This window comes from Xenopus tropicalis, chromosome 10 (genome assembly GCF_000004195.4).
Source record: "Xenopus tropicalis strain Nigerian chromosome 10, UCB_Xtro_10.0, whole genome shotgun sequence".
NCBI classification, from domain to species: domain Eukaryota; kingdom Metazoa; phylum Chordata; class Amphibia; order Anura; family Pipidae; genus Xenopus; species Xenopus tropicalis.
Genome location: NC_030686.2, coordinates 889,115 through 901,816, shown reverse-complemented (window position 1 = coordinate 901,816; position 12,702 = coordinate 889,115). Strand labels below are relative to the sequence as shown.

Below are 12,702 nucleotides of genomic sequence, written 5' to 3'. Positions count from 1 at the left end.
GGGGGGTAATCAGGTTATTGCTGAATGAAGCGCTACTCACTGTGCAGCAATAAATACCCCCCCCCCCAGCACATAAACCTTCCCCAAAGGGTACAGGGGGGGGTAATCAGGTTATTGCTGAATGAAGCGCTACTCACTGTGCAGCAATAAATACCCCCCCAACACATGAACCATTGGTGCCTGTGTGGCTGCAGCAGAAATGAACATGTCGGGGGCAAATGTTACCCCAGAGCTTGGGGGGGGGGGGGTTGTTTATCAAGGGATTGTTCCATTCTCCGGGCAGGTTGGATCCAGTTCAATGGAACAGCCCAGGGCAAACCCAGACTCTCACGTATCTGCTGACAGTGCCTTATTGCCAAGCAGGCCCTGAGTGGTTGGGGCAGGACATGTGACCCGGGGCCGCCAGTTGCTCATACCCCAGGCATGGGAAGCTGACAGCTCGCATTACTGTGCAGCCATGCTGAAGCAACTGGGTTTGTACTGGTGTCTAACCCAATCATCCTCCCAGTGCCACTCACGCACACACACAGGGCGTCGGCTTCTTGCCCCGGGGCACATAGCGCCACACACACACACACACACACACACACAGGGTGCCAGCTTCTTGCCCCGGGGCACATAGCGCCACACACACACACACAGGGTGCCAGCTTCTTGCCCCAGGGCACATAGCGCCACACACACACAGGGTGCCAGCTTCTTGCCCCGGGGCACATAGCGCTACACACACACACACAGGGTGCCAGCTTCTTGCCCCAGGGCACATAGCGCCACACACACACACAGGGTGCCAGCTTCTTGCCCCGGGGCACATAGCGCCACACACACAGGGTGCCAGCTTCTTGCCCCAGGGCACATAGCGCCACACACACACACAGGGTTCCAGCTTCTTGCCCCGGGGCACATAGCGCCACACACACACAGGGTGCCAGCTTCTTGCCCCGGGGGCACATAGCGCCACAGACGGGAGGGGACCCAACACAGCAGGGTTCTGCCACTTTATTTAGAATAAGAGAAAAGCTCGTTCCCCTCGGGGCCAATCGCACCCCAGGGAAAGAGGACAGTGCTTCCGCAAATATAAATACAGTCTGTAACGTCCAATCAGCAACGAGAGAGGGAGGGTCCAACGGGACCAGAACCAACATCATGTGCAAAACAAGGGGCAAAAAGTGTACAGTATGTGGAGCCCAATCCCTATCTGCCCCACCCCCACAGTGCAGCCTATCACACCTGCCCTACAACCAAGAGAAATCTGCCCCAGGCAACTCACCCACACCTCATCCCCCACCATGTAAGGGCAACTCACCCACACCACTCACCCACCCACCATGTAAGGGCAACTCACCCACACCACTCACTCACTCACTCACTCACCATGTAAGGGCAACTCACCCACAAAATGAAGGCATCTCTCACACACACACCTCATCCCCCACCATGTAAGGGCAACTCACCCACACCTCATCCCCCCCCACTCACCCACCATGTAAGGGCAACTCACCCACACCTCATCCCCCACTCACCCACCATGTAAGGGCAACTCACCCACACCTCATCCCCCCCCCCCCCACTCACCCACCATGTAAGGGCAACTCACCCACAAAATGAGGGCATCTCACTCACACCACTCCTCACCCACAATATAATTGCAACTCACCCCCCACTTACCCACCATATTAGGGCAACTCACCCCCAGGCACTACACACCACTTGCTTCCCTTACAGAGTCGGGGTGCCCCAGTTTTGCCTGTATATGAAACCCGCAAATTCTGCCAAAGGGAACCAGGGCAGTGGGTGAGGCGGGTGTGCGCACCATGGGGCAATAACGCAGGCAGGATGCTCATTGGAGAGTCCCATTGCATAAATGAGGGGGGAGCTGGCAGCGCTAGAGAGCATGACGGGGGGGGGGGGATAAAGGGAAAATTGGCATAAGCGTTATATGGGGGGGGGGGGGGTCACAGTTTCTAACCTTACTAAAGAAAAAAGAGGAGATCTGATGTACAATGTACTAGTGACCCCCCCCCCCCTTATTGCTCATTTATATTGGCCACAGGCAGCAACCCCAAGCAACCAATCAGTGAGGGGAATTGGCTGAAATGCCGTGGGGCTAGGGCCGGTGTGGATAAATGAGCCAAGTCTGTGCCAGTGGGGGCTGCCCCAGGCTGGGAGGGGCCCACAGTTCAGAAGGCGGAGCAAGTGAAAGGGTAAATAAGGCACAATTTACTAAAGAGTGAGGGCTGAGAGTGCAACGAGTGGGTAAGCAGCGTTCATGCCGGGGGGGGGGGGGGGTGCTGGGAGTAGGCACTTTGGTAGCTACAGAGGGTACAAAGGGGTCCGTCTCTGTTCATGCATAGGAAGGAAACAAGGTGCAGAGTGAGGAGGCACAGGGGGTAGTAGTAGTGTGACCGGAGCAGAGGGCCAATCAGAAGGGGCCAGATCCCTGAGACGTAACATGGCACCCAGCTGGCAGTGCCAACATACCCACCTCTTCCCCATGGCAGCAACAGGCTCACTGTGCCCTGTATAATCAGCTGGAAACCCCCCCACACACAAACAGCAGCAGAACTGGCAGCCCCCCGGCATTGGGCTGAGCCACGCCCCCCTGTAGTGAGATGTAGCCACGCCCACAGTCCATACGGCAGCATTGGATGCCCACATCCAGGCAGTTGGTACAGCGCCGGGTACACACACAACTGCAGGATGCTACAAGTGTTTATTAGACTGCCGCCCCGTAGGGGTCCCTCCGAGAGAGTGTGGGATCCACACGCGGAGTGTAAGACTGCCGGATTCATGTTAGACCTGGGGGGGGGGGGGAGAAAAACAGGATTAGTGGCACAGACAGGGTCAGGCTTATAGGCAATACGCCCAGTGAATAAGTACCCCCTATTGTAACATATAAGGATATTATAAGTCACAGAGGAGTTCCTTATAATATATAGTGAATAAAGTACCCCCTATTGTAACATATAAGGATATTATAAGTCACAGAGGAGTTCCTTATAATATATAGTGAATAAAGTACCCCCTATTGTAACATATAGGGATATTATAAGCCCCCGAGGAGTTCCTTATAATATATAGTGAATAAAGTGCCCCCTATTGTAACATATAGGGATATTATAAGCCCCCGAGGAGTTCCTTATAATATATAGTGAATAAAGTACCCCCTATTGTAACATATAGGGATATTATAAGCCCCCGAGGAGTTCCTTATAATATATAGTGAATAAAGTGCCCCCTATTGTAACATATAGGGATATTATAAGTACCTGAGGAGTTCCTTATAATATATAGTGACTAAAGTGCCCCCTATTGTAACATATAGGGATATTATAAGACACGAGGAGTTCCAGGGCCTAAACTGAAGGCTGGGGTCTCATATCCTTGTATTTTACAACAGGGGGTACTTTAATATACAAGTCATGTGATAGAAATGACATCACTAAGCTCAGATTATAACCGATGACATACATTTAGGGCAGCGACAGACTCCTGTTGCTTTTCTGACAACTCCCAGCACCTTACCAGCCGAGTCTGAGAGCCGATTGGCCCGTAGCCAGAATACGGAAGCCACAGCCATGTCCCCAGAGCAGGGGACACAAACACGTGCCCACAGCCCCCACTGAGCCCAGCTGCTCCCTAATGCCTAGCTGACCCATTTCCCAGCCAGAGCAGAATGTGGGCGGGGCTGAGTAGTGTGGGCGGGGCTGTGCAAGGCCAGTAGCAGAGGAATGTGCAGACAGGGCAGCAAATAGGAAACAGCTGGGAGGTATTAGTAATGAGCCGCACCCTGCGGGCCCCCCAGCGCTTATATAAGCGGCATTAGTGAGGCATGAATGGAGCGCACTCTCACACTGCCCCCCCCCCCAGTAAGGGCAGGAATGTTGTGTTTACTCCATCCCAGCCAGTCCCATGGGCTTCATCCCCCCACCCACACACTGCAGGTACATAGAGGCTAACACACACGCTTCTTTGTGGGGCCCCAGAAATGGGCCCCCCTCAATGTCACTGACCCAAACAGGCTCCGAGCCGCGGGCTGTTCCATGTACCGGATATTGGGTAGGGCCCTAGGTACCGCTCATATAGTGGCGCCGCTCGGGTAGGAGGAGCCACAAACACTCCGCCCTGGCACCCTCCCATGTAGGCACCCCCACTGTAACAACTGCCAATTGGTCTTCTTTTATGGTTTTAGAACATTTTACAGTAGTTTTTCTCCAAATCTTGGACTTGGTATTTCAACTGCTATGTTGTTGCTAGGAGCAATATATCCTAGCAACCAGGTAGCAGTTTGTAAGAATGAATGTATAAACAAGACAGGGCCTGACCTCCTGAATGTCCATTAATTGCCTGATTTCTGGTTGCCGGGGGCAAGTACAGCTTTGCCGTGCAGATATGCGGGGGCCAAACCTAAGTAAATCAGCATGGCAGCACCATGGGAACCCCAGACCTGCCCCCTGAGTGGGAGAAGCTCACTGCTTGCAATTAGTACCCTTTAACTGCTTTCTGGAAGAGTTCAGAATTCCCCCCCACCCATTCCTTAATTTAACCAATAGGCAAACAGAAGGGAGGAGTGGCTAATAAGGGGCCAGCCCACAGAAAAGCCATCCTTATCTCAAAGACTCCAAGGCTGCACCTAAGGGTGCTATTTTATTTTTTGGGGGGGGGGGGGGGCAGCGTGGGAAGAGCATGGCCCCCTGGCACTGCCACCTCTTGCTCATTATGGGAATGTCCCGGCTGGGGGCTGACACCCACTGCAGGGGGACAGTACTGATAAGGTGCCGTACTACTGTCTCCCCCATTGGGAGGGCACCTGCAGAGGCAAAACATTTGTTTAACAAGTGCCCTTTAACAATAAGCAGAATTCCTTGTACAGGTATGGGATCAGTTATCCAGAAACCCATTATCCAGAAAAAGGAAATCATTTTTAAAAATAAAACTACCTGTACTTGATCCCAACTAAGATATAATTACCCCTTATTGGGGCAGAACAGCCCTATTGGGTTTATTTAATGGTTAAATGATTCCCTTTTCTCTGTAATAATAAAACAGTACCTGTACTTGATCCCAACTAAGATATAATTACCCCTTATTGGGGGCAGAACAGGCCTATTGGGTTTATTTCATGGTTAAATGATTCCCTTTTCTCTGTAATAATAAAACAGTACCTGTACTTGATCCCAACTAAGATATAATTACCCCTTATTGGGGCAGAACAGCCCTATTGGGTTTATTTCATGGTTAAATGATTCCCTTTTCTCTGTAATAATAAAACAGTACCTGTACTTGATCCCAACTAAGATATAATTACCCCTTATTGGGGCAGAACAGCCCTATTGGGTTTATTTAATGGTTAAATGATTCCCTTTTCTCTGTAATAATAAAACAGTACCTGTACTTGATCCCAACTAAGATATAATTACCCCTTATTGGGGCAGAACAGCCCTATTGGGTTTATTTAATGGTTAAATGATTCCCTTTTCTCTGTAATAATAAAACAGTACCTGTACTTGATCCCAACTAAGATATAATTACCCCTTATTGGGGCAGAACAGCCCTATTGGGTTTATTTCATGGTTAAATGATTCCCTTTTCTCTGTAATAATAAAACAGTACCTGTACTTGATCCCAACTAAGATATAATTACCCCTTATTGGGGCAGAACAGCCCTATTGGGTTTATTTCATGGTTAAATGATTCCCTTTTCTCTGTAATAATAAAACAGTACCTGTACTTGATCCCAACTAAGATATAATTACCCCTTATTGGGGGCAGAACAGCCCTATTGGGTTTATTTAATGGTTAAATGATTCCCTTTTCTCTGTAATAATAAAACAGTACCTGTACTTGATCCCAACTAAGATATAATTACCCCTTATTGGGGCAGAACAGCCCTATTGGGTTTATTCAATTTATAAATGATGTTTAGCAGTTATGGAGATCCAAGTTGTGGAAAGATCCAGTATCCGGAAACCCCTGGTCCCGAGCATTCTGGATAACAGGTTCCATACCTGCACCATCAATTGCGCTGATGTGTTGCACAATGCCCCTTTAACCCCCGAGGGCATAAATGGCAAGCCTCGGGCTATTGGTACCTGGGGGGGCACCACACTCAGCCTCATTTGGCGCATTACAATTGAGCAATCTGATTGGTGGATGTTCTGAAGCCCCTGTTGCAGCGAGGGCTATACCAGGAGCACTTACACCTCATTACATAGCCCCGCCCACATACCTGCCCACAGCGTCAGGCGGCGCAGGTAACTTGGTCCATTCGGGTCTCCAGCTCGAAGGCGTCGGGCCGGTCCTGCGGGTTGGCGGCCAGCATATCCTTGAGCAGCTGTCGGATGCCCTCAGACATGGAAGTGCGACGCTTCTGTGGGATGTGCAGTTCCATCTTTGGGTTCTCTAGCAGCGCCTCCCCCACCGGCACGATCTCGCTGCCCTGCCGGATGTAGGTGCCCAAGAGCTCGCGCTTGGTCTCGGCGTCCACGAAGGTGATGCGCTCGATCATGGCCCAGATGATGATGCCCAGGGCGAAGATGTCGGCCTTGGCCGTGTAGTGGCCCTCCCACACCTCGGGGGCCATGTAGAAGTCCGAGCCGCAGGCAGACGACAGCCAGTACTTATTGACATTCACGGCCGTGCGGTTCTCGTTGCTGCCGAGGCCGGCGGTCTCCTTAGCGCCGCGGGGGGTCAGGCCGGCGCACACTTTACTCAGGCCGAAGTCGGCCACTTTCAGCACCGGGGCCCCCGAGCGCTCCGTAATAAGGATATTGTCCGGCTTGAGATCCCGGTGCACGATTTGGTTCTTGTGCAGGAAGGCGATGGCGCTGGTCAGCTGCAGCATGAAGCTCTTGTTTATGGCCGGGTCGGGCCGCCGCGACAGCACGTACTGGTTCAGGTCCCCCCCCTCGCAGAACTCCATCACAAACCATAAGTAACAGGCTTCTTCCGAGTACCCCAAGATCCGCTCCCCTGTAAGGGACACAAGCAGGTTACATGTCAGGGAAGCACACGCGTGTGGGGGGCCGTACCAGCAGGCCTATGCCCTGGGAATGAGCTACACGGGATGTTACATGTCAGGGTAGCACACGCGTGTGGGGGCGGTACCAGCAGGCCTATGCCCTGGGAATGAGCTACACGGGATGTTACATGTCAGGGTAGCACACGCGTGTGGGGGCGGTACCAGCAGGCCTATGCCCTGGGAATGAGCTACACGGGATGTTACATGTCAGGGTAGCACACGCGTGTGGGGGGCCGTACCAGCAGGCCTATGCCCTGGGAATGAGCTACACGGGATGTTACATGTCAGGGTAGCACACGCGTGTGGGGGGCGGTACCAGCAGGCCTATGCCCTGGGAATGAGCTACACGGGATGTTACATGTCAGGGTAGCACACGCGTGTGGGGGGCCGTACCAGCAGGCCTATGCCCTGGGAATGAGCTACACGGGATGTTACATGTCAGGGTAGCACACGCGTGTGGGGGGCGGTACCAGCAGGCCTATGCCCTGGGAATGAGCTACACGGGATGTTACATGTCAGGGTAGCACACGCGTGTGGGGGGCCGTACCAGCAGGCCTATGCCCTGGGAATGAGCTACACGGGATGTTACATGTCAGGGTAGCACACGCGTGTGGGGGGCGGTACCAGCAGGCCTATGCCCTGGGAATGAGCTACACGGGATGTTACATGTCAGGGTAGCACACGCGTGTGGGGGGCCGTACCAGCAGGCCTATGCCCTGGGAATGAGCTACACGGGATGTTACATGTCAGGGTAGCACACGCGTGTGGGGGGCCGTACCAGCAGGCCTATGCCCTGGGAATGAGCTACACGGGATGTTACATGTCAGGGTAGCACACGCGTGTGGGGGGCCGTACCAGCAGGCCTATGCCCTGGGAATGAGCTACACGGGATGTTACATGTCAGGGTAGCACACGCGTGTGGGGGGCCGTACCAGCAGGCCTATGCCCTGGGAATGAGCTACACGGGATGTTACATGTCAGGGTAGCACACGCGTGTGGGGGGCCGTACCAGCAGGCCTATGCCCTGGGAATGAGCTACACAGGATGTTACATGTCAGGGTAGCACACGCGTGTGGGGGGCTAATGGGACTGTACAGGGCAACTTTATACCCCAACCACTTACAGCAGCTGCCATAGTAGCGAATGGGAAAAGAAACAGAAAGATTCCAAATGGTACAGCCCAACTAGTACCCCCAAACTGCCACTGTAACCCCCGAGTTGGGCCGGGGGCTAGTTGAAAGGCGGGGACACCTGACGGAGAGGCCGGGGGTGGGCTAGGGGCACCTGACGGAGAGGCCGGGGGTGGGCTAGGGGCACCTGACCGAGAGGCCGGGGGTGGGCTAGGGGCACCTGACCGAGAGGCCGGGGGGGGGCTAGGGGCACCTGACCGAGAGGCCGGGGGGGGGCTAGGGGCACCTGACCGAGAGGCCGGGGGGGGGCTAGGGGCACCTGACCGAGAGGCCGGGGGGGGGCTAGGGGCACCTGACCGAGAGGCCGGGGGGGGGCTAGGGGCACCTGACCGAGAGGCCGGGGGGGGGCTAGGGGCACCTGACCGAGAGGCCGGGGGGGGGCTAGGGGCACCTGACCGAGAGGCCGGGGGGGGGCTAGGGGCACCTGACCGAGAGGCCGGGGGGGGGCTAGGGGCACCTGACCGAGAGGCCGGGGGGGGGCTAGGGGCACCTGACCGAGAGGCCGGGGGGGGGCTAGGGGCACCTGACCGAGAGGCCGGGGGGGGGCTAGGGGCACCTGACCGAGAGGCCGGGGGGGGCTAGGGGCACCTGACCGAGAGGCCGGGGGGGGGGCTAGGGGCACCTGACCGAGAGGCCGGGGGGGGGGGCTAGGGGCACCTGACCGAGAGGCCGGGGGGGGCTAGGGGCACCTGACCGAGAGGCCGGGGGGGGGCTAGGGGCACCTGACCGAGAGGCCGGGGGGGGGCTAGGGGCACCTGACCGAGAGGCCGGGGGGGGGCTAGGGGCACCTGACCGAGAGGCCGGGGGGGGCTAGGGGCACCTGACCGAGAGGCCGGGGGGGGGCTAGGGGCACCTGACCGAGAGGCCGGGGGGGGGCTAGGGGCACCTGACCGAGAGGCCGGGGGTGGGCTAGGGGACACCTGACCGAGAGGCCGGGGGTGGGCTAGGGGACACCTGACCGAGAGGCCGGGGGTGGGCTAGGGGCACCTGACCGAGAGGCCGGGGGTGGGCTAGGGGCACCTGACCGAGAGGCCGGGGGTGGGCTAGGGGCACCTGACCGAGAGGCCGGGGGTGGGCTAGGGGCACCTGACCGAGAGGCCGGGGGTGGGCTAGGGGCACCTGACCGAGAGGCCGGGGGTGGGCTAGGGGCACCTGACCGAGAGGCCGGGGGTGGGCTAGGGGCACCTGACCGAGAGGCCGGGGGTGGGCTAGGGGCACCTGACCGAGAGGCCGGGGGTGGGCTAGGGGCACCTGACCGAGAGGCCGGGGGTGGGCTAGGGGCACCTGACCGAGAGGCCGGGGGTGGGCTAGGGGCACCTGACCGAGAGGCCGGGGGTGGGCTAGGGGCACCTGACCGAGAGGCCGGGGGTGGGCTAGGGGCACCTGACCGAGAGGCCGGGGGGGCACCGACGGTCTGAACCCCCCGTTCCCACTGCCCAGGATATTTAGCTTTATAGGGAGTCCCCCCACAAGCTCCTTGTTACCCAATACCCTAGAGATCTCTGGGTGCCCCCTGGGCCCCCCACTAGTACCAGAGAAAGACATAACCCCCCGACTGTATTTGTGCCCCAGGGTATTTCAGTAGTTTGCTAGTTACCCCACAGGCTACTTTTCTTACTTAGGAACAATTGGGGTTCAGTTAACCCAGGTACCCCCAGTTAGTTGCCCCAGTGGCTGGGGTAGTTATTTACCTGCCAGTGTTGCTAGTTACCCCTTAGGCAAACCACTGGGGCACTAACTGAGTGGGTGGGTGCCAGTCCCCCCGAGCCTTTCAGTGCCCACCTGGGTGCAGGTACAACTATTACCCCAGTACTTGCCCTTCAATTACTTCCTGTCACCCACAATGGGGCAGTCACCTTACACTCCGACCCAGGCTCAGACGTGATCCCTTGTTGTTACCCCCATGGGGCCACATTTGAGACTCCCTCCCTTTTTAGTAAATCCCTATGGGGTAAAAGAGCCCCCCCAGGTGTAAATACAGTTACCCCTCCACTTACATACCCCCAGGGTGCAGATACTGTACCCTTCCCCATACAGTACCTCCCGGGGCAGTTACCCGGGGGCCACACTCACCCCTGGAGGGGCCCCACACTCACCCTCGCCCCACACTCACCCCTGGGGGGGCCCCACACTCACCCTCACCCCTGGGGGGGCCCCACCCTCACCCCTGGGGGGGCCCCACCCTCACCCCTGGGGGGGCCCCACACTCACCCCACCCTCACCCCTGGGGGGGCCCCACACTCACCCCTGGGGGGGCCCCACACTCACCCTCGCCCCACACTCACCCCTGGGGGGGCCCCACACTCACCCTCACCCCTGGGGGGGCCCCACCCTCACCCCTGGGGGGGCCCCACACTCACCCTCACCCCTGGGGGGGCCCCACCCTCACCCCTGGGGGGGCCCCACACTCACCCCACCCTCACCCCTGGGGGGGCCCCACACTCACCCCACCCTCACCCCTGGGGGGGCCCCACACTCACCCCTGGGGGGGCCCCACACTCACCCCTGGGGGGGCCCCACACTCACCCCACCCTCACCCCTGGGGGGGGGCCCCACACTCACCCCACACTCACCCCTGGGGGGGCCCCACACTCACCCTTGAGAGAAGTCTCTACAAGTCGCAGGTAGAGGCGCGACTGTTTGTTTCCGTGCGACATTCTCTGGGCCAGGCCGTTCCGCTGCAGGACGCACTCCTCGAAGCGCACGATGTTGGGGTGGCGGCGGCGGAGGCTGGTGAGGGCCCAGAACTCGGACAGGGCGAGCTCCACATTCTCGGGGGCGTCACAGCGAATGCGTTTCACCGCCACCCGCGCCCCGCTCCTCAGGGCCAGGGCCTCGTACACCACCCCGTAAGTGCCGCGCCCGATCTCGGCCAACAGACTGTACCGGGGCCCAGGGCATCGCCGCTTCCTGTCAGGGCTGCGCTCCATGGCGGCTCCCTCATCCCAACGCTCCGAGCCGCGCTCCCCGCCGGCTCCTCACAGACTGGGGATTGGGGCCTGGGGGCGGGAAGGGAAAGGGCTGGGAGATACCACTGGCGGGGGGGGAGGGACAGAACCGGAATACGGAATCGGGCCGGATCGGTTACAAAGCCTAAAGGGAGGCGGGGCCTGAATTATCTCATTTACGGAAGAGCATCACGGGAGTGTGCGTAACAAGCACATGCGGAAATCGCCAGACTTATGGGACGTTTAGATGAGTCTCCCCTCCCCACTTGGTACGTTCCAGTGTTCCCAGACTGTAAACACCAAACGCTGGTCGAGACCAAATGCCCTTCCGGGGGGAGGTAGCAATCACATGTGGGGCTAACACAGCAGCCTGGAGGCCCAAGTATCTGCCGCTGTATCATTAAGGGCGGTGTAAATTCAGCAACTCGGAAATAAATTCGTTTTGCGTCTCCGGTTTCTCTAATTAACTTGAACCCTCCCTCTTTGGTGCAATCCAACTACTGTACTGTGCGGGTCCTACGGAAAGCGGCGTGTCCCAGAGGGGGTGTGTCCCAGAGGGGGTGTGTCCCAGGGGGTGTGTCAGGCTCTCATTTCCTTGGTCCACATGGGCCCTGCTAGTACGGGGGCAGTTCTCTCAATGTGTCTGTAGGCAGGGAGCTCTGTCAGTGTGAGTGTGAGTGTGAGTGTCAGTGTGAGTGAGCGACTAAGCTGATAAAGGGAATGGGCTCAGTTATGGGGAAAGGCTGGCCCAGTTGGGATTGGTTACACTGGGGAAGGGCGGGGCCTAATTACAATCAGGCACCTTTATCCCAGGTAAATGCGCCGCCCCTAACCTACTCTGGTTAACTCTTACTATGATGTAGAGAGTGATATTGTGAGACAATTTGCAATTGGTCTTTATTTTTTATTATTTGTAATTAGTTTTTGAATTATTGTTCAGCAGCTCTGCAGTTTGGAGTTATAACAGCTATATGGTTGCTAAGGTCCAAATTACCTTAGCAACCAGGGAGCGGTTTGAATGAGAGACTGGTATATGAATAGGGGAGGGGCTGGATAGAAAGATAAGGAATAAAAAGTAACAATAACAATAAAACTGGAGCCTCACAGAGCAATAGGGTTTGGCTGCCGGGGTCAGTGACCCCCATTTGAAAGCTGCAAAGAGGCAGAAGAGGAAGGCAAATAATTCAAAAACCGTAAGAAATAAATAAAGAAGACCAATTGCAAAGTTGCTCAGCATTGCTCATTCTATAACATACTAACGGTTAAATTAGAGCTGAACCCCCCCCCCCCCCTGTAAAGGAGAAGGAAAGCTACAATCACACTCACTGTATTCACTGCCCCTCGGTTGATGCTGAGTGACCTGTAACTGCAGTGGGAGAGGCGACTTCTCTGCCAAATCTGAAGGTAGTCCAAACAGTGCACCGCTCCCCAGCCCAGTCCGGCTGTCATATTGGGGTGTGTTGGGGCAACAATTCTGCCTGTTATACCATAGGCTGTAACTGTCTCACACAGCCTTCTAACCCCACTCCCAGCTGTCTCATCC

General features: G+C 56.7%; 1 protein-coding gene across 1 annotated transcript; it reads right to left on the bottom strand.

Annotated features, from left to right (window-relative positions):
- Positions 1-1,597: 1,597 nt before the first annotated feature.
- LOC100497495 (serine/threonine-protein kinase 35-like) lies at positions 1,598-11,676 on the bottom strand. Its single transcript, XM_031894653.1, has 3 exons — positions 10,808-11,676; positions 6,230-6,972; positions 1,598-2,799 (listed from the first exon to the last, which is right to left on the bottom strand). Exons 1-2 carry the CDS (start codon positions 11,139-11,141, stop codon positions 6,242-6,244), a joined length of 1,065 nt encoding a protein of 354 aa, XP_031750513.1. The 5' UTR covers positions 11,142-11,676; the 3' UTR covers positions 1,598-2,799; positions 6,230-6,241.
- Between the last annotated feature and the right edge of the window lie 1,026 nt (positions 11,677-12,702).